A 22,912-nucleotide genomic window follows, 5' to 3' on the forward strand; every position below is an offset into this window, starting at 1 on the left:
CATGAAAGAACCAAGAATAAATATGATAAAAACAATAAATATAATAAGAAGAATAAGAGGGGGGAAAAAGAACAAAAAATTAAAAAAAAAAACAGGCATTTTCACCTTTAAAAAAAAACTGAGAAATGATTTTTCAACCTGTAAGTTATTATCTAGACAAGCAATCAATCAAGCAGAAGGCTAGAAGTGGCATTTCAGACACAAAGTCTCCCATAAATGCCGCCTCAGGAAGCCAGTAGAGGATACACTCCACCAAATGAGGAAATCAAGCCAGGAAGGAGGAAGAGTGGAGACCAAGAAATGAGAGGCGCAAAAGGAATTCCCGGGTGCAGAGAAAGCTCGTGCAGCTGAATAGTGGCCCGGGAACAACCTGACCAGCACAGAGATCAAAGCTCGGAGGATTTGGGGTGGGGAGATGGAACCCCCACAGAAGTACTAGGACGTGTGAACTACTGAGCGGTTTTGATCCCGGGGGAGTTATAGAATTCACACATACCTCACAGGGAAGACAGGGATGGTAAATAAATGAAAACACAGCCAGATGTGCTACTGCACACTTAGAACCCCAGGGCTCAGGAGGCAGAGACCAGAGAATGAATAGTGAGTCTAAGCTCACAATTCAGTCATTAGATTTCTTTTTCCAATTAGTTTCAGTGTTATTTTGTTAAAAGAATCTGTACCTTATTTAACTTTGATTAGTATTGATTTGTCATTTGTGTGTACTGGAGACCTGATTGTGTTGCTTGCTCCAATCCAGGATGCGCTGTCTCCTGACTCCTGGTGTTTACCAAATATCCACTAAGTTAGGAGAGAGGATTATTCTCTTTCGTCAGCTTCGTTGTGTTTGTCCCTGAAATATCTTTGTCCCAGCTTCTCCTTGTCAGGCTGGGTCTTCTCTCTGTGTCCTTGAAAGCTCTTGTGCCCTCTTCTGTGGCTCACACCCTGAGCTCAGGGGAAAGCAGCGAGTGGGATGCTTCCTTTCTGTTCTTTTTTAACAATCTGCCACCAAGCGGGGGCTTTAAAACAACCAACTTACTACTTCACAGTTTGAGGGGTTAAAAGTCCAAAGCGAGTTTTATAGGGTCTGAAGTTAAGTTGTCAGCAGAGCTGCATCTCCCCTGAGGCTGGAGAGAACAGTGTTTGGTTGCCTTTCCCAGCTTCTAAAGCTTCTATGTTACTTGGTTCAGGAGCTCACACCATTACACAATCCGCTGAGATCAACAAATCTGCTGTTCTGATTCTCAGCCCACCTGGCTCATGTATAAGGACTCTGTGATTAGTGGGCCTGCTCAGATAATTCTAGATGATTCTCCATCTCACAATCCTTAACTTAATCACATCTGCAAGTTCCTTTCTCACGTAAAGTAACAGATTCATGAGCTGCCCCACAAGGACATGGACATCTTTGAGGTGACTGTGTTCTTCTTAGAGATCTTGTGCCCAGACTATTCCCAGAGCAGAAACTTGGATATATATATATACTTTGGTAAAGTGTGGGAATACATTCTCCAGAAAAATCGGGAAACCAGGGAATGGCTGTGAATTAGAAAGGAAGGCTTGTTTCTTTTAGACAGGATATCACTACATACCTCTGGCTGTCCAGGAACTCACCGTGTAGGTCAGGCTGGCCTTGAACTCACAGAGAACCACATGCCTCTGCCTCCAGGCCTGAGGAAGGCATTTTTTAGGGTGAGTGGGCTCATGGACATGTCAGCTTTGGACACACAGGTTACCACATTTGTGAAGACAACCTAAACCACGGTTCTAAAACAGCCACCTAAAAGTCTATTTCAAACTTTGCGAAAACAATAGCAACAGCGAGAATGCAGTGGCCTCGGAAGCAGTCTCTGCCACCGCTTGTGTGCCGCGCCACATTTCACCTTCAGTGATTCTGAAAAGAAACCCGACACTAACTAGCCCAGCCCAAGGGACAGGGACTGCATCATAAGCCACGCTGGAGATAAACCAGGAAATAAACAAACAAACAAAAACAAACCCTGGTTTATCCAAACGGTGGTGGAAATCTGTACCAGGAGCCCTTTCATCTGGGTTCGCATTTTGAAGAGGACTAAATGTGGTGAAGAATCTCACAGCCCACCAGCTGCTTTTCTTTGAAAGGAGATTTCCCTGGCGATACCTACTGAAGCGTGGGCAGATTTCTCTCTTGCTGCGTCATGGGACGTTCCCATCCACCCCCTCCTTTTGTGGGCGTGTGTGTGTGTGTGTGTGTGTGTGTGTGTGTGTGTGTGTGTGTGCAGTTTCTTGCTCACTGTAAGAACACAGCCCTGCCGCCTGTTCCTGTTGCTGCTGCCCTGACTCTCTGCCATCTCTCTCCTCTCTTTTCTCTTCCTGCTTAGCTCCCTTCCTTCTGGTAAGTGTGGCAAACACTCCCGCAAAGCCCTGCGAAGTGCAGCCTGTATGTAGTCTGTAGTGCTCGAAACTTGTGGATGCCAGTGAACGGTGGCAGGCTTTCCATTGTTCAACTTCTAAAGACAACATGTCGATCAGGAAGGGAGTGTGTGTGTGTGTGTGTGTGTGTGTGTGTGTGTGTGTGTGTGTGCAGCCGCAGGGATCTCTAGGACAGAGAACTGGTTTCTCCTCACAGGAGGGGTGCAGAGTCAATAAAGTTTCTAAAAGACAGATTTTAGAGTTTCTCCAATAGAAAATAAATTACCATAGAAAAGGGATCATTTAAAGTTCTTCGGCTTTGTTTGTATTTGGTTTTCCTTCTTGTTTAATTTGTTCTGGGGGCTTTTTTAAGGCAGTAAATTGTCCTGTGAAGAAAAGGCAGCTTACTCTGTTTGAAAAGGAAGCTGGGGTTTGGGGATATAGCACAATAGTAGAGCATTTCAGGTTCTGGGATCGATCCCCAGTGCTACACACACACACACACACACACACACACACACACACACACACACACACACACGCACGCGTGTAGAACAGGGATTTAAAGACTACCCATGGACCTAAGTATAAAAACAAAGAAACAACTGATGGGTGAATGGATCACACACACACTTCCATGTCTCCTAACCACAGAAACATGCCTCGGGACTGTTTGAAACAGCTGCCTTGAAGTTTACTTGACTTCAGATTTCATCCAATGATAATCTCCCCTGCCCTTACAAGCTCACATATGGGTTCAAACCAGTAAATGTTCCCTATTTTCAGTCTGACTTAGCCCCTATTCTCTCAACTTGAGGGATGGAGGGCTAAATGTCAGGACTCATTTTAGAAGAGCTTAAAATAACCTCTGGCTGGACAGCAGGTGACATGTGTCTTTCTCTGCATTCGGGAGAGGCAGGAGTTATATATAGATGACCGTGTAGTAAGGAGAGGTCAGGGTAGAAATTGCCGTGATGGAGACATTGCCACATTATGTGGTAAGAAGTTGATGAACTAGAACTAGTGAACCTCCTTCTAAGTCAGCGAAGGCTGAATGAGACCCACAGGTGGGTGGGGGTGTCTGTCATACGCTGGATTTTTCCACTCTCTTGGCGTTCAAGTGTTCTGACACCTATCGCCCTAAAAATGGGACAAGGAAGCTGTGCAGTTTGGAAAACAGCATGTTTTTGTTTTACTTCCACGCCAGCACAGCAAAACCTGTGAAGCTTGAGGATTTCGCCATATTTTGAAGCTGCTAATTAGCGGCATCATTATTAAATTCTATTTGCAAACAAAATGTACCAGAACTTAAAAAACCTAAGCCAAATCTATCCACCCCTCGAAGGGGTAAGCGCAAAGCCTGGGTTCTTTAATGCAATGTATTGTATTGCTCCATATTTCCCAGAGTCCGTATTATATCTGGGTGTTGTTGTTGTTGCTGCTGGGGATGATGATGGGGGACAGGGTCATAAGCTGAGGAAGGCTTGGGACTCAGTATGTAGCTGAGGATGACTTTGAACTTCTGATCCTCCTGCTTCCGTGTAGAATAATAGGCATGCCCCACTACACCTGGTTTGAGCCTATATTGTATTTGAATTATTTCTCTAGTTGATCTCCCTGTTTACTATACATTTCTTTTTCTTAAAATTCTTACCCTTTCCCAGAACTTTATGTCTTAGAAAACTGTAATTTCTTTTCTTCTAAAATAAAGTCAATTTTCGGAGTAGAGTGGTATAGCAATGTAAGGAATTAGTGTTATAAGTGGGTTGGAGAGATGGCTCAGTGGGTAAGAACCCTTACTCCACACGCACAAGGATTTGAGTTCAGATCCTAACGACCATGTAACAACCCGAGGGTAGGCACATGCACCTGGAATTGCAGTGCTGTGAGGGACAGAGACGGGCAGACAACCGGGGCTTGTTGGCTGCCAACCTAGCACAGGTTCAGTGAGACCCTGTATCAAAGGAACAGGGTGGAGAGTGACAGAGCAGGACACCTGTCATCCTCCTCTGTCCTCCACATGTGCACACACACACGTGTGTATGCACACCTATACACATATACACATGTGAAAATACTCTTACCAGCACCATCGTTATTCCATATTATTGACTTATGTATACATTCCCTCATTCCTCGTTTTAATTCAAAACTAATGCTAGTCTGAAGCTCAAAAAAAAAAAGTGTTTCTGTTCCTTGGTAATTGCACATTGCTCGTTATCAGGGAGAAAGTACCAGGAAAGTGATTTTACCTAATAATGTGTTTACATTAAAGTATGCAAATTGAATTTTTACTTGAAGATTAAAAAGTAGGTTAGGGTTGGCCAGTGGTGGTGCACACCTTTAATCCCAGCCCTTGGGAGGCAGAGGCAGGTGGATCTCTTTGAGTTCAAGGCCAGCCTGGTCTACAAAGTGAGTTCCAAGTCAGCCAGGACTGTTACACAGAGAAACCCTGTCTTGAAAAACATTTTAAAAATGTAGCTTAGGGATGTAACTATTATGAATGATTTTTAGTAAGCACAATGGTTCTTGTATTAAATATTTTAACTTTGAAAGAGAATGTCTATACTCATGTGTTTCTGAGGACTGTGAAATCCACACATGAAAATCTTAATACAAATTGACAAATATATTCATAAAAAACAATACCATGAGTTAACTCAAACGATTTCAGCGGTAAGAGATACTACTAAAATGTGAAGATTACACTCAAAATACAACAGTAACATGACTTGATTTTTAGTGTCAGTGATACATGAAAGTCCATTTTTTTTCTTCAACAGAAACCAAAATTAGTTGGTACCTACCTGAGAGATACCTTTGTCGTTAATCTATAAGTGGGTTCATTACATACAACTTAACTGTGCTTCCCACTAGATACCACTCTCATATGGAGACTAATCACCCTAAACAGCTCTCAGCTGAACAGCCCAAATCTCCTGGGGACAGCTCCTCACTCAATCACAATGGCCTGGGAAAGCAAGATGGCCAGCCGCCCTTAACCTCACTCGGAGCACCAGAGCAGGAGACAAGTGTACACCCTGAGAAGGGAACCCACGACATCTCTGAAGAGTTGAACCGGCAACTGGAAGACATCATAAGCATGTATGGGTCTGCTGCCAGTCCCACGGGGACCCAGGGCACCGCTAAAACAAAGGAGCAGCCTGAAAACACAGAGGCGCCAGACAATGAGGACGGAGACTGTGAAGAAACCTTTGAAGAGACAGACAGAGAACCCACCGCTCCTGAAGAGCCAGCCGCAGCCAAAGAGTCCGTCAGCAATAAAGAGCAAAAGCTGGAGAAGAAGATCCTAAAAGGATTAGGCAAGTACTATGTTCTACTATATGACTTTCCTCTTAATTACCCCATGTGTTTAACTTCACTGAAAGCCATAGCTAATACATTTGGATTAATAAAATAGCCTCCTTTGGGGCTGTATTTGGCCCGAGCCCATTCTTTAAATAAAACTAAAGTAGGGCTGGAGAGATGGCTCAGAGGTTAAGAACACTGACTGCTGAGGTCCTGAGTTCAATTCCCAGCAACCACATGGTGGCTCACAACCATCTGTAATGAGATCTGGTGCCCCCTTCTGGCCTGCAGGCACACATGTTGTATACATAATAAATAAATAAATCTAAAAAAAGTGTTTTAAAAAAATAAATAAAACTAAAGTAAAAGTTTTAACACGATGCCTATCTACTCTACTCCCAGGGCTTCCCGCTGCTCTTAGAGAGAACATCAGAGTTCTTAAGACATTTTTTAGCCCCTTAAACTGATCTAAGCCTAACCAGTTTAAGCTTGATGTCATTTCCCGGTGTCCCCCAGCATCTTTCTTCACCCTTCTACCCCTGCCCCCACCCCTACTGCGGTCATTCTCACCTTCCATGTTGGTTCTTTGAACATCCACGTTCTCTTCCCCAAAGGCCTGTGCACACTCTACCCAGAAACCTCTGCCCACTTTGCCCGGCCACCCTTCCAGCCTCTGGAGCATAAAACTCCTACTTACCATTTAGTCATAACCAAAGGGCAATTTCTTAGCCCAATTCTAAAGTGGTAACTTCTTTGGGTCTGCATTGTACCATGCGTCCTTTTTCATAGTACTAACCAGCATTTTGAATTATACATTTGCGGGGAGAGTATTTGGTTAATGTATCTAACTCCCAGTTGAATTTTTTTCAATCTAAAGAACAATGTGCATATGTGTTTTGAACACCACTGGGTACCTGTGGTATAAGACAGGAGATGACAAATTAAAGGTTCAGTAGATATTTGCTATAAGGATGAATAAATAATGGGAAATGTAAAGCCGGGCGGTGGTGGCGCACGCCTTTAATCCCAGCACTCGGGAGGCAGAGCCAGGCGGATCTCTGTGAGTTCGAGGCCAGCCTGGTCTCCAAAGCGAGTTCCAGGAAAGGCGCAAAGCTACACAGAGAAACCCTGTCTCGAAAAACCAAAAAAAAAAAAAAAATAATAATAATGGGAAATGTAAATGGGAAACTCAAAGCAAACCTAGTGAATAAGCAAAATATAATAAATAGGGATGGTTCATTGATAAAATAATCATCAGTTAGGTCACTTATTATAAAATACTTTTGGTTAAGAACAGATCTCAAAAAATATAGTTACATCTGTCAAGAAAGGCAGAAGACACATACCTGCGCACATCCACTCACTGGTCTCACGACTATTTGTTAATGCCTGGTTACGAGGCACTGTGCTGGGAGCACAAAAAGAGTGATCCCTTTGGTTAAAGGTCTCTCCATACAGAGAAAAAAGGAAACACATGAACCGTTATAGAGCAGAAACAGGCAGAGGAGAAAATGTTTTGAAGAGCGTGGCGGATTGGTAGCACCAATAACTGTGAATGAAGGGAAAAATGCTGATTTTGTGGCAATGGCTGAAAAAATATTACTATGCCTAGGAAACTCCTCAGTCCGTCCCCACTAGTGACTGCCACTAAAACACTCACGTCAAAGATGACTTCCCATGTAAGACTCTGTTAGCATCACCTCTCTCATGTCTCCATTTTCTCCAGCTTCCCTGCTAGACGGCTGAGTTCTCAAGGGTAGAACCCACACCTCGCTCATCTGTACAGTGTGTGGAGTGAAATACCAAAGGGATTGAGTCAGAACACCGTTCACACTCCACACACTCCAGCAACAGATTTCTATCTGTAAACCCAAGTAGTCTACACTAGAGTAGGGCACCAGTGTGTGCATAAAACTCATTCTGAAAGGGATTTCCGGAAGGGTTTAATGATACACCTGACCGCCCCCAACATAAAGATCACAACAACGTTTAATAAATTTTCACACTCCCAAAATGCAAGGCTGAATCATTCTAAAGCGCTGGGAGTTATTATAACGTCCTTCTGTGTTAAAGGACAATTTTTTCACTTCTCCAATCAAATCATCTCAGACGTGCCTCTTGGCACTGTCCCATTAAGGACCCAGAATGTCTCTGACCCATTGTGCATAGCATTCCTAAACCATTTAGATAGGGAGTTCTGTGTATTGGCTGTAATAAGGGACAAACTATGAAGAAAATGAGGGGAAGCCAAAGGCAACCAACTGGAGCATTCTCTCCCATGAATTATTTTATAAATCTGTATAATATCTACAACTATCAAAAAATTAGGACAGTTTCTCAGAATGAGGAAAAAAATTACACTCCTTTTTTCCCCTGCCAGTCCAATGTGTTTGGCTAGACTTTCTGTTTGTGCATCAGAGGCCAACTCTCAGCATGTGTGGGCTGGTGGCCTTTCTGTGCTATCCCACTCTATATCATTAACACATTCTTCTACACACAGTACGGTCTCAGCTACACTCATAGTTACAACAACATTTTCGGGCAAGCCTACACATAAAACCGCCACTTCCAACTTAGCTGCCTACAAGTGGCTTTAGGAAACTTCTTGGCTACTTGTTAATTGCATGGTGCTGCAATATTGTCTACAAACATCACTGTGTGTTTAAATCAAATTCAGAACTTGTCAAAACTCTGCCATGCACAGAGATTCAGAACTGGTGTACATAAAGCCAGCCAAAGGCACTATGGCAATTCAGCAGGAAGCAGGTTGTGGAAGAAAAGGGTGCTCCAGCTTCAGAAACTGTTTCTTCCCTTAGAAGTAATAGAGTCTTGGCTGCGGACTTCTTCCTGGGGAAAGAGCTTCCCTGGGCAGAAGGAGGTTGCCAGACAAGGTAAGGCTCGGCCTGCATCTGCCATTTACCGAAGCAGATACTTGTAACCGTCTTTTTATAAGAGGCATCCCTGTGACTGCAGAGGGCCGCCGTTTCTCTGAATAAAAATCCTAAATATGCCAGAGAAGCGGGTTTGTTATGGGATATTTCACTTACCTGACTACAGGTAAGTTTCAATACATACACCAAGAAACCCAAAAGAAAGACAGTTAACTCTGTAACATCTTCAGACACCCATTCACTTCTCCTCATCTTCTTTAGAACAGTCACACACACACACACACACACACACACACACACACACACACACACATACACACACACACACACACACCCCAGATGGTCTAATCCATTTCTGGTTGATCTATACAAATTCCGAGAGGACACCAATCCATAGTTTTGACATAATTTCTAAATGTTCTTGAGGAGAGGATGAGAGACCAGCGGAACTCAAGGAGAAGAGGAATTGGTGAGACTCAACGATGGATGAGCAGGTTCACAGAGAAACTGAAACTTGGATCAGAATTGAGTAGAGACATGGCCGGGCGGTGGTGGCGCACGCCTTTAATCCCAGCACTCGGGAGGCAGAGCCAGGCGGATCTCTGTGAGTTCAAGGCCAGCCTGGACTACAGAGTGAGTTCCAGGAAAGGCGCAAAACTACACAGAGAAACCCTGTCTCGAAAAACCAAAAAAAAAAAAAAGAATTGAGTAGAGACAGGTGTTAGAGAAGCAGAGTCAGGGCTTGAGAAAACAAGTCTCGAGCAGAACGATTCATTCTCTCTGCTGAGCACAGGAGACAGGGTCCACGTTAACACCTTCTTATTCTTTCTGAATTTTTTTTCATGATTACTAGTAGTGTAACTACATCACCAGCGGACCCTCATGAGAAACCCAGGTCTATTGTCTAGGTGAGTGAAAGGCTGAAGTTCCAAATGCAGCTGTACTACGGTCACTAAAATTCCAGAGGCACAAAATATCAACTTAAGGGAAGATGCTGTGACTAGAAAACACAGGCCGGGTAGAACTGTCAAAACTGATTGTGGTCTTAAAACCAAGAGAAACAATCAGATGCTGGGACTGTGTGAGGAGACATTGAGGGTGAGAGTACTAACCGAAAATGTCGATCCACACTCAACACCCCAGGATGACGAAACGTGTGACCCATCAATGCCGTCGTTTCTCCTGGATTGCTATTTGTACCAGGCTATACGTGGTTGTAGACATTTCACTTGTGGAGACACCAGACCTTAAAGACTGGCTTCCCAAGCCATTTAGTCAACTCAGTAATTTAATTTGATAGTCAGGGAAACTGAGGCTACTAAGTTGCTTAACTTGTTGATGGAAGTATGGCTTCTAAAACTTAGGTCTCCTAGTTAGATGTGAATTTTCCTGAAAAGGTATCTATTTGTGTTCAAAAATGCTTTGTTTAACACTCACTGATGTTCAGTTGTATGAACAGGAGAACAAAAATTAACATTAAAATGTGACTCTGTTAGATGTGAACTTTCCTGAAAAGGTATCTATTCATGTTTGAAAATGCTTTGTTTAACACTCACTGATGTTCAGTTGTATGAACAGGAGAACAAAAATTAACATTGAAATGTGACTCTGGGTGTAACATTTGAAAGAGGACACACTCTTCCACAATACAGGGAAGAAGAAGAAAACACAGAATTGTACAAGCGGGTACACAACAACAAATTTTACCCCCTCCATCAAAAATAAGATAAAAGAAACCCTTTGGGAGAGAAAAAGCCTAAGTTTAGGGATACATTGCATCTCTGCAAGCAACCGTGACATTTAGTAAAAGCAAGCATCACTGTACTGGAGAAAAATCCTGGTTCACATTTCTACAGCTGTTTCAGTTGTCTGAAAGTTAAGGTTTTTAATTTCTTTCCCAAATGCTGGACAAAAGCCAATTTTGAAAATGTCTTTTATGTAAAAACAGCTCCTTCATCCTGCAATACAACTGCACCAGTGGCCACAGCTAAGTGCCACAGTGTTGTCCTCGTGCTACAGGTGCTTCAACTTTACACAGCTTCCCAACAAAAGAGCTTCGCACTGTGGTAGTCATATGCCCACCGCAAGCCTTCCTCAGCTCTTACAGGGAGAAATGAGGCATCCTTCCATCCAGGAGAAGGCAGATGATGCCCACCTGATAAAATGTTCTAGAGTAAAGCCGGGTTTTCCTCTTAGGGCTAATATGCCAGCACTTGGCTCTGTTTCCATGAAAATGCAATAACAGTTCTCTTGGAGAGTGAGTCCATCTCTGTCTGTTCCTCTCCTCCGTGAGTGTCCCACACAGCACCCTAGCCCCCCAAAACCCATGTAGGTTTAAAACCTAACATCTCTGATGCATTCTATTCACACCTCTCTATAGCGTCTTGAATTTTCTTTTGAGGCTGGGAACAATTTTTGAAGGTGTATTGATAGACTGGAATGATAGATAAACATCTATTAAAAAATGGGAAACTACTAGAGCAGAACGGGATCTCAGTTAACGTGAAGATTATGCAACAGGAACAGCAAAACGCCCTCTGTTAGCTACAGAAAATACAACTTAAACAGACAAACCACTTGAGAAGAAGAAAACACCAGAGTCACTCATCTCTGCCTTTCCAGTAAGACATGCAATGGCCTCATATGTTCATGTTCATCACAAGACGTCTTCCCACACACTAAATCTCCAGGTGAAGGTAAATGTTTACCTTCCTCTACTTACCCAGCACATTGTCATTTGATTTGCCTGATACCTGCGTCTGCTAGCTGGCTTTATCTCACTCTGTTACTAGCGTGACTAAGCATTTGTCGTGGACCAAACACTATGCTAGGCCCCGACCCTAACCTGAAGAACAGAGCACTTCCTTGCCTTTAATAGGTAAAAAAGACCCAGGAGAGAAATTTGAACCTACGTTCCCGGCTCTGAAGTCAAGGGTGAAAGGATGGTCTGGCCAGTGCAGATCACCCAAGCTGCCAGAGGAGCAGCTGGAAGCACATGCCCAGCAGAGGCAAGCATTGTGGTCATCAGCTGCCAAGGGCAGCACACTGGGCAAGGGCTTTGAAGAGCTAGGAGCTGGGCGGAGGCCCACTCACCGACACCTTCTCTCCTGGCTTAGGCCAGCCTCAGATCTGAACTGACTCACTGGGCCAAGACAGACCAAACTTTAGGAAGGAAGCCATTTTCTTCTAAAGACATTCCCCTTTGTTTCACTAGACTTCTCTACAACCCAAATTCCAAGTGCGATCTTAGAGCAAGTCACCTTGGAGTAAAGTCTTTGCAATGCCAGCAGGAATCATGTATGGTTGGTGTTTTCTGGGCCTTGGCTATTTCATCTAGAAAATTGAATTGGCTAGCCTGGATGTCTTTGAAGAGTCTTCTAGACCTAAGATTCTGTAATCCTATGTAGGCTTGCCATATTTAACAAATAAGAACATTTAGGTGTCGACTAGAATTGAGTCATGAGTGAACGATGAATGTAATTGTATATATGCGTGTCTCCTGCCCTGCCTTTTGAAGGCAGTCCTAATTCCTGACAGATCTGCTTCTCCAGGATGAAAGCAAGTATTCTAGCCCTGGGGAAGTGTCAGTTCTTAGGGAAAAGGTTGCAAAGTTGTTCTCATTGTTCAGCTCGTTTGTATCAGGACACATGGGCTCTCCTCATTGACCTGACCTCCTTACCGTGAGTAGACCCATCGGCTGTCACAGGTAGGAGCGGAAGGGGGAAATCCTCCACCTCGACAGGATGGCTTGCAAAAATGTAACCAGTAGTAAATGTGGGCCCAAGCATCCCAGACATCCCTCCTGACACTGGCCAGATAGCTAACTAGCACCACAGAGACGCAAAGCTAAAGGAGACAGAAGGAGAAAACGGGCGGGAGTCTAAATCTCTCTGTTAAATAATCAGGAACATATGATTTTAGAATACAGCTGGATGTCCAACTGGGGAGAAAAAGAAATGAAGCTCCCAGGAGAGATTAAGGTCTGGATAGAAGAAATGGTTGCATGGGAAGGCTGAGCCCAAAGTCATGGAACACACACACACACACACACACACACACACACACACACACACACACGCACGCCCCTGTGAAACATCCCCGAGGTTTGGATCTTTTTCTCTTCCATATTGGTTTTTATTCTCTGGCAGGCAATATGATTAGTTATTCTCACCCAAGCTTGATGAATAGGCCTGGCAAAGAGGAGAGGATTGGTTCAAGAGGAGGTATCAAGACAAGACAGGATAAGCAGGCTCTGCTCGGCAACATCATGTACTGACACTGGCCGTTTCTTGCTCATCAGGAATTCTGATTGGCTGTTCTGTTTCTTTTTCATTAGTTGACACAGGAAATGGGCAATTTACCATTTCATAAAGTCAGTGCTGTGACACAGTTACCTTTAAAATATTCAGGATACACAAGGGGGAGTGAGGGAAAATTGGGGGATTACTGTTTTAGCAAACATTTATTGAAGTTCTACCATGAATTTGACCCTGCACCACATGAACTCATCCCCACTCTGAAAGGCAGGGGTCATCCTTTCTGATAGGAAGAGAAAACTGTATGGGAGGCTCAGGGAAGTTAATAGTTTGGCTGAGCTCGTTCCTAATTTGCAAGAGGTTGGTCCTGATTTGCAAGTGATCAGTCGGGAATAGCAGCCACTATCACTCTATGGCAAGCTCAACACTGATTTTTAAAATTTTCTTTTCAAGGCAAAGAAGCTAACTTGCTAATGCAAAATCTGAACAAGCTGCCAACCGCCGAAGAAAAGCTTGATTTTTTATTCAAGAAGTATGCTGAGTTGGTAAGATCTTTGATCAGTTCTTTCTGTCAGGAACTCCCAGCTCTAGTCAACGCTAAGAGGAGATGGCAGCTTCTCGTGGACATCATTATAGAACACAGCTAGTTATCATAAACAAGCAAAATGAGATTCACAGAATTCTAGAAGGAAAATATTTCTGAGGAAAAAGAAAAGCTGAGATGTAACTACCAAGGAAAAAATGGTCATGGTCTCTGTGTTCAATTATGTGCATAATTTTGGGCAAGCAAGAAAGAGGAGCACAGACAATTTAAATCTATGGATATTTTAAAGTTCTTGTCAACTTTAAAGTAAAAAAAAAAACCTGTCTCTATAAAGATGAATGAATATTAAATTTTCATTCAGCTTCTACACTCACGGTTCTCAAGGGCTACCAGGAAACTTCAGAGTGGAGTCAATGCCATCCCACAGTTCATGGCACTTCCTTGTCTGGCCTGCAGTTTTTCAGTTCTCTTCTTTGGTCCCCATTCTTCCCCTTCCCTACAATGACAAAGTCATCTCTGGGGTTGCTTAGTGTCCAGCTCTGGGTCCTCCACAGACAGCCTCACCCTCCACACGTAGGGTCCTGGGAGCAAGGGAAGCCACTTCAAACCGCCCAAGAATTCCATTAGGCCATTGTCTCCTCTTCTGTGCTGTGATTGGCCAGTGGAGAAAAGGAAAAGGCTGGGTGAGGACAGTGCTCTGGTATCCATGAGGCCTCACCTGCTTCGCTAAGAAGAGCAGGAAAAGGCAATGGGAACAGAAACATCTGAGTTCTGTGTACCACTCTTTCCTTTACCCCCAGAAATGAGATAGCAAGCTGCTTTTTAACTGTGTGTGTGTGTGTGTGTGTGTGTGTGTGTGTGTGTACTCTTTAAGAAAGTCACTGACTTGTCTCCTCTGGAGAAGTAGCAACAGGTAAATGAGGCTCTACACAGCACAGAACTTCTTCCCGGCAGGAGTTGAACCACCTCCCCTCCCTGAGAAGATGTATTTTACAGTGAAGGATGCTCCACTTGGGGACTTACGCTACTAGCGTGCTCACCCCGCCCTAGGAGGCCTTGGGCCTAATTTCACTGTCTAAATTATGTTTTTAGGAGAGCTTCCCAAACTGAGTAGGCATCAGGCCCACAAATTCCATGCCTGTTGATGGTTTGTTTTCCAGTGACTCTAGTCCTGTAATCCCTATGTGTCCTTTCCTTCCTTCTGTCTTGACACACCCTGGTATGCTGAATTGTGATGTCATCAACACAATACAATTCTAAAACCCTGAGTGCTCAGCTGATTGCTTAGCTTTTAGTTATTTTTAATCATACAAACCACATCGTGATGATGTGAGAGTTTCAAAGGCACAAAGACGTTATCTCCAATCCATCATCTAAAACACAAGTTCTGGTTTGTGCCTGCTCCTCTCCAGCTCTATGCAGCCAGAGATGGAGTCGCTCCTGCCATACGGCACAGACAAGTTGATATTTTGAGGTTTTTGGTTTTTTTTTTTTCTGTTGTTGTTGTTTTGTTTTTGTTTTTTTGTTCATGTGGCATCTTTCCGCCTGTGTAGTTCAGTCTGCATAAGCACATTTTGTTGAAAAGGTATCATATTCCATTAAGCGACTCTATGTGCTGAGTCACTCATTTGGGAGCCAGCGTCCTCCCACTTCAGAGAACACTGCTGCAGTGAATGCCATCATTTACAGATTTGCTCCTTCTCCAGTATGAGTTTAGGAAAAAATTCTAGGAATAGGATTACTGGATCAAATAGGATGAAGGTTTCTTTGTTTCTCAGTTTTATGGCCATGTTGCCTGCCAAAGGAAGGGTAGAAAATTACAAAACGATTTAACATTGGCTATTAGCAATTTAAATTAGCGTAACATAAGTTGGAAGTCAAAGATCTTTTTCCCCAAATCTGGGCCGCATTCTCTCATGTACACCACATGACTCTCACTTACTCATATTTTTTTCCCAGTATTTTCTGTACTGTCTGTCCATCATCTCTTCCACTAAACTACTACACACCAAGGCCATTACTGTTCATTTCCTAGCACCATACTTGGCATGACTAGGAAGTATCTTTGACTGGCACCTGACACTCTCTCACAGTGCTACATGGCCACAGCAGGACTCTGGAGAACTCCAGTCTGAGGGAGATTTCTCCAAGAGCCAGGGCTCTTCATGCTGGTCCCAGGAAATTCCCTACTCACCGTTATAGCCAGACAATCACCCCAACAGAGATAAGCCAGTTCAAGCCTTATAGCATTTGTCTTATCCCCTATAACAAACTTTAAGACCTAAAAGATTATTCTCGAAAACTGACCCAAAAGACCAACTACATTTCCTTTCCAGGGAAGAAAAATTTTAATTATTTACTTGGAGATAAAAGTGTATTTCCTCCCTCATTGATTAGGATATTAGTATAGAAAATGTCTGAAATACAATGGTTAATATGGAGTAAATTGTCAATTCCAATTCTTTAATTCAAACTGCCACTCTAGCTCACTCATGCTCACAGAGCCTGAAGTCTGTAATACTATCCGCCATTGTGTTCATCAATAAATAAGGACATGTTCATTAATAAGTAAGGATACTTCATGACTACATTAAGAAATGGCCGTAGGAAAATATTTTCTGGAAATTTTCTTAACTTCTATATACTTAAGACGAATCATTAATACAATTCTAATTTAGCCATTGGCAATAATGGTGCTTTTATTTAATTTTTAACTTAGCAAAGAAGAAAGAACAAGAAATTTCAGATAAAATCCTATATACCTGTTACAAATTTCCAGAACTGTGCCTCTATGAATTGTTGAACCTCACAGCCAGCTCTGGGTTGAGGTTGACTTGGTTGTAATATGCTCACTTTCATTCATTAAAAAAAAAAAAAAAACCTTGCATTCATACATAAGCACAGAAGTCTGAACCATTCGAAGACAAAATCATCCAGACACTAAAAAAATGCAAGAAGCTCAGAGTCTTTCATTTTAAAGCTAAGGAAAATAGATCTGGCTAAAATTTTAATGTGCACAATCTTATAACACAGCCAAAGATTAAATATGGTAAAACATAAATCATTTGTCTTCCAACCTATAAAGCACATAAAGTATATATTTGCTTCAGGACACACAAATAAAGCTGTAGTCTTGTCCACCAAGGAGCACTAGGTGTCTCTGCCTGGAGATATTTCTGCTTGTCACAGTCAGGTATGTTACTGCCACACAGTAGAGAGAGGGGCCCAGGTTGGTGGGCCCATAATATGGAGGATTTTGCACAATACAAAAATATGTTCCATTTTGTCAATGGTGATGAACCTGAAAAGTTTTGGTATATGACTTATTCTTCAAAAGTAAAGTCTAGTCTATAATGGCAACAACAGTACATCAATTTCAAGGAAGAAAACTCTTGCTACAATCATGGGACATTTTACCTTGTCTAATCACTATGGTACAAAATGAAAAAGTTCAGCATAAGAAATGCATAATGCAGGCTCACTGGCTTTTCAAGAAGGATTTTAATGCCAATCATTATTTCTAGTAACATGGTTTGCTTTTTCCAAGGTTAATTTCTAAAAAGTAGAAATTGCACATGGGTATAAACTTAGAATATCAAACGTGCACATTCTTGGCTCAATCTGAAGAGGGTTTTTAATAGTTATGGTAAAAGAAAAGGAATAAAACAAGATAGGAATTGAAGAAAGTGTGACAATCTTCAAATAGTTCAGGGGACAAACAAAAAGACTTACAAAGCAGGGAAACTGAGATGTGGTCAAGATCCTCGTGGAATGTATATCCATTTCTGTCAGGCTCTGTGGGGCACCAGGAACACCTGGCATCTAGAAGCACCCACTGGCTCCCCAGAGATTTTTTTGTTCTTAGCCGATATGGCTATTAATAGAACCAGCTCCTTCCTGCTTTAAGCAACACCCAGGCACTAAAGAAACCAAGTTCAGTAGAGTGAATGATTCCAGACCAAAGTCTGCTGCTTGCCTGTGGCCACACTGATGTTTCAACTGACATTGGTCTACTGGTCTCTGTCTGGTGGCTTCTGGAGGTTGTTTCCCATGCTTCTTCCATTAGAACTAAGATCTTAGGATAATGTTACCAGATTTAGCAAATAAAGACAAAAGATCCAATTAACTTTACATTTTAAATAGTGAACAATTTTTGGTAAAAATATGGCCCATTCAATATTTGGAATATATACTGATACTAAAATTATTCCTTAACATATGAAATTTCTATTTACTCAAGTATCTGGTATCATATCTGGCAATCCTATGCTCATATTTTAGCATCCCAACATGGACAGTATGGGAATAAAGTACATCTGGATCGCCAGAAACAAGGGTCGTGATGTCTTTACTGTAGCCACAGAGAGGTTGGTGACAGAGCTGGGCAGCAGGGAATGTTATAAATATTTTTCTTTTGTGCCACTCTGTTGTGTTGTGGCTATTTCTAATGCTTTGGTAAAAAACCATCACCATCAAGGCCTCTGTGTTTGGGTATTATGCTTTCTCATACCCAGAGGGTCCACATCTAAAGCCCCAAATTATAAATAAGACAGCTCCATCTTCTGTTTACCAGGGGGCCGTTTTTCTCTTTCCTATTTTTAAAAGTGTCACCGTTAGCTTATTTTCAGACAGAGTTATGAGAATGAAAATGTGAGCCAAGCAAACAAATTGTTGGCCATGGTCTGCAGGTCTGCATACAAGATGCTGCCATAAACTCCAGCGGTTCCCAGATTCTCAAGCCTATCTTTCTTTTTTGGATAGCACTAGATGACATCATTAGACAGGAACAAAGAAAACATTGCATGACAAAAAAAAGTCAAAGAAGAGGCTAATAAAAGTAATAGTTATGTGAAAATCATATATACATACATATATATATGTCATACTCTACAAACTATATCTATACATGATCCAGGAGTGGCAGATAATGATGGAAAGAGTTCCAAACAACCATACAGAAAGTATTTTGGCTTAGCTTCTTTTTTTTGTGAGCCTCAGAGACATTCCTGTGATTTCTTCGCTGCTTACACCCCCACGTCTAGCTGGATGAGCATCGCGCGGAGCAAAAGAAACTAAGACTCCTGCGGAAGCAGCAGGCACAGACCCAGAGGGAGAGGGACCAGCTGCAGAGTGAACACAACCGAGCCATCCTGGCTCGGAGCAAACTCGAGAGTCTGTGCCGGGAGCTCCAGAGGCACAACAAGACACTGAAGGTAGGTGGCACCCTGGCTTGGAATGACACGTTTCTCAGCGGGCTGCACAGACACAGGCCTCTGCTACCTGGAGAAAGCATAGGTTACCACCAGAGAGCAGCGAAATCAGATACCAGTGATACCACTTGCTCATTTGTGATCTTCAAGTTTTTAATCTCCATGAGTCGTTCCCCAACCATCTGATTGTACGTTCGGAAGGGAAAAACTAAATGAGATTTCATGTGCAAGGTAACTACACAAGACAGCAGTGTAGGCCCAGAGTAAAATAAATGTCATGCCTCTTCCTTGCTGGCTGGGTTGAGGTTTTTTTTTGTTTGTTTTGATTGATTGGTTGTTTAGATAGTCCTTCATTTTCTATTTAATTCCTTTTATTTTTACTTTATGTGTTTGGGTATTTCTCCAGCATGTATGTATGTCTGTGTATCACATGTGTTCCTGGTGCCTGAGGAAGCCAGAAGGCAGCACAGGAATTAGCATTACAGACAGTTGTGCTCTGCCGTGTGGGTGCTGGGAATTGAACCCAGGTCCTCTGGGAGAGCACCAGTGCTCAACCTCTGAACCATCTCTCCATCTCTTAGTTTCCTCTTTAAAAATTTGTAAAAAGTCAATGTTTTATATTTTTATTCAATGAATTCTACATGACAGGGCATAGATACAAAGCTAATTGACATGCTAACGTGAGGAGGAGAGCCAAAATGTCAATAATTGTCTAAGAAGCTACTTTAGAAAAACACTGAAGAGCTCTTTAAGACTTAATTACTCATTTTAAAAATAATGGACTGATCACTTCATTATGTCTGCATGGGTTTCATTAGTTACAGCATGGGTCCCTAGCAGTTTATTTAATTTGATTACCAGCTCCATTCAAAAGTAAGATGTAGGGTTCTTTCAAATAAGTCCATTTGCATCTACAGTCCCCTTTCCAGTGGTAGATTCCAAAGCTGGAGACACACAGTAGTTAATCAGACAATATTCCTGCAAGGAAGTTATTACTATATGTGTTTACAAGGAGATACTTTAAAAAAAAACAAACATTAAAATCATTAACTACTTTGGCGAGCAGGAAAAGATAGTGTGGTTCCTCATTGCTCAATTATCCTGTCATGTTTGGGAAATGCGATGCCAGTTCGATGAACTGTGAATCTCACACTGCAAGTCCCAGAGGACGGGCATCTGGACTTTCTTCAACGATTGTACTAGGAATAACCAGAAGTCTAGGTTAGATGGGGACCTGGAGACGGGAGCATCATCTTCAACTCATGGGGTAGTGTTTTGTGTTTACAAAAGACTCCAGTCTTTCTACAAAGTCACACAGGGAAGAAACGGAAATTAAACCAGATGGAGTGGGGAATGTGTCATTGAAAAGATGTCAGGGGAGAAGAGTGTGGCTTCGACCCTTTAGGACTCTGTGTGTTATGTCATTTGATCTGCACAATGGCCTTCTGAGAGTTCGGATCTCTACTGACAAGGAAACTCAGTGATTCTAATTAGTCATTTAAAGCCACGAATATTTGAGGTGTCAAAGTAAGAATTCAAATTCAAAATACTAACCTATCTTTGATTATTTACCCATGGGCTGGGGCATATTGAATTTGTAGAGCCTATCATGTATATTCCGTCTTGATGAAAAACCAGTGCATGCAGTATTCCATAAGCAACAACTAGCTTCGGAACTGTCAGTATAATCCCAGTATTAATTGTGGAATGGTTTACTTCTTTCAAATACATCAGTTTTTGTTTCTTGAAGCCCTGATGTTAGTTTTAGTCACGCTCACCTTCTGTCTTTTTGAATAACTGGTCATTTTATCATCATGAGCGTCCCCTGGTAATAATCTTTATCTTGATATTTACTTTATTTGACATCGATACAGCGCCTGAAGTTTTCTTCCTTTTTTGTTTGCTTGTTTGCACAGTATATCTCTTTTTATCTACTCATTTCCCATGTGGGTCTACAAATACAGCTCATAAAGACAGGATAAAGCTGTCTATTGATTCTTTTCATAGGCACAGTATCTGCCTCTAACTGGGGTGCCAGTCCATTAACACATAAAAATAATGACTGATACGAGTGTATTAAGCAGTGGGTACCATGTTTGCTTGTTTACGTTTCACCTCTCTCTCTCTCTCTCTCTCTCTCTCTCTCTCTCTCTCTCTCTCTCTCTGTCTTCTGCTCCTCTACTTTTTCATACCTTCCAATGTGAAGATTCTTTAAATTACATTTTTAATTTATCTCCCAGATTTTAAAATTATACCTCTCTGCATTATTTACAGTGGTTAATCTATGGCTATAATCAACATTTTTAGTTAAATGCCTAGTCTATATAGAGTTAATATTATACAGCATCATATATGTAAAAACACTAAAGCTAAGTAAGTCCCATGATTTCTATCTTTAAGCTAGAATTTTCTAAGCATACAATTATATGAACTTACAAAGCCCATGAGATGACAATTCACATTCAAAAAATGGGTTTTTTTGTCTTTATTATCATCTATATTCCTTGAAAAATGAAAAGGAAAACTGCCTTTTATCTTTTCCCAGATACTGGACTTTCCTGATCTCTTTTTTATTTGGCCTAAAACTTAAGCGTCCTGTCTGGCACCATTTCCTCTCAGCCTAAAGAGCTCCCCGTTAGGGTCTGTTGGAGTCCAGCTCGGTTGGCAATCCATTCTCTTAGTCAGCCTTTATCTTTAAGATGCCTTTTAGCTATTCATTATTCCCGTCTTCCAATTGAGAACTGTAATTACTGGATATTGAAGTTGTCCGCTGATGGGATCTGTTTATGGATCTTCCTTTTTATCCTGACCTCCATAATTCTGATGACAGCAGTAACCTGAGCTGCTTCTCCTCATATGACACGTCATTTTTCTGTGGCTATTCTCGAAGACTTTCTAGTGACTTTTTACTTTTAGAATCTTTATATCTACTGATGGCTTTCTTTATTTTTAACTTTAAAAAATGCTATGAGTGTTTCCCCTCATGTATGTAAGAATGTGGTACCTACAGAGGTCAGTAAAGGGTGTTGGATCCCTTGAAGCTGGGATTACAGATGGTTGTGAACTGCCCTGTGGGTATTGGGAACTAAACCCAAGATCTACCTCTATAAGAGCAGACAGTGCTCTTAAACCACTGAGCTATCTCTCCAATCCCTAAAGGTTTTCTTTACATATATTTCATCTGGTTTTTGCTCAGCTTTATGTATCTGTATGCTTTTTTTTTGTTTTTTACCAAACTTGGAATTTTTTCAAGTGTTATTTCTTCAAATATATTTGTTAATTCATGCTCTCCTCCTTCCCCTCCCCCGAGAGTCCAATTGCATGCATGTTAACCTTGTGACTGTCTCCCAGCTCCCTTCATGCCTTCCTCAATCCTCTGATCAGACCACTTCACAGTCCTTTCTTTGTTATCTCTGTTATGCTCTGGGTCCACAGAGTGATTTTTAAATGTCTAATTACAGAGTTTTAAATTCCAGGACTCCTGTTTATTTAATAGATTGTTTTTCTTGTCTGAGACTTCCTGTTTCTAACTCATTGCGATAATATTTTCCTTTACATCACTGAACAGAATTTATAACACCCATTTTTTAATTCTTTCCTGTTATTTTCCCATCTGGGCCATTGTAGAACAAGCTGTTTATTTGCCTACTGTCTTTCTTTTGATACTGTGCCAATTTTAGGGTTTTCATATGACAGGTCATTGCCAACAATATCCTAGATGATATGACAATGTGGAGACTCTAGATTCCATTATTATGTTATTTGACCTTCCAATGCTATTAAAACACCTCACAGAAATCAATTTACAAGAGGAGAAGGTTAACTTGGCTTACAGGTTCAGAGACTTCAGTCCATGGTCACTTGATGCTTGTTTCTGGGCCATGATGAAGAACATTACCGTCAGGAGCACCTGATGAGAAAGTTGTTCACCTTAAGGTGGCAAGGAAGCAGAAAGACCCAGAAAAGGGCTCTAGAGACAAGACAGAGCCATCAAAAGCACGCACCAGGAGCCTACTTCCTCCAACTAAGCCCCACTTCTGAACAACTGATTCAGCTACGAAGGCATCCGTGGACTAATCCACTGATGAAATTAGCACCATCATGGTAGAATCACTTCTCAAAACCCAGTCGTCTGAGGGACACATCTTCAAGACACAAGCTTTTGGAGTGTACAGTACCTATCTAAACCCTAACTATACTCTTCTGAAAAATATTGACGATTTGCAATTCAGTTAGTATGGTTAGCTTTAACTACAAATTTTTGTCTCTTGGAACCAAATGCCCGTTCAATTTTTTCCTTAGCTGGACTGCTTC

General features: G+C 41.9%; 1 protein-coding gene across 1 annotated transcript in view; it reads left to right on the forward strand.

Annotated features, from left to right (window-relative positions):
• Window positions 1–2,253: 2,253 nt before the first annotated feature.
• The window catches only part of Txlnb (taxilin beta), a 42,325-nt gene continuing 21,666 nt past the window's right edge, over window positions 2,254–22,912 (forward strand). Inside the window, exons 1-4 of the mRNA XM_052751101.1 lie at window positions 2,254–2,371; window positions 5,266–5,711; window positions 13,298–13,389; window positions 18,431–18,601. Coding sequence (XP_052607061.1) covers window positions 5,279–5,711; window positions 13,298–13,389; window positions 18,431–18,601 — 696 coding nt within the window. The 5' untranslated portion in view covers window positions 2,254–2,371; window positions 5,266–5,278. The remainder of the gene's footprint in view (window positions 2,372–5,265; window positions 5,712–13,297; window positions 13,390–18,430; window positions 18,602–22,912) is intronic.

The sequence above is a fragment of the Peromyscus californicus genome, unplaced genomic scaffold (assembly GCF_007827085.1).
Source record: "Peromyscus californicus insignis strain IS unplaced genomic scaffold, ASM782708v3 Scaffold_22__1_contigs__length_63687245, whole genome shotgun sequence".
Classification (NCBI taxonomy): Eukaryota; Metazoa; Chordata; class Mammalia; order Rodentia; family Cricetidae; genus Peromyscus; species Peromyscus californicus.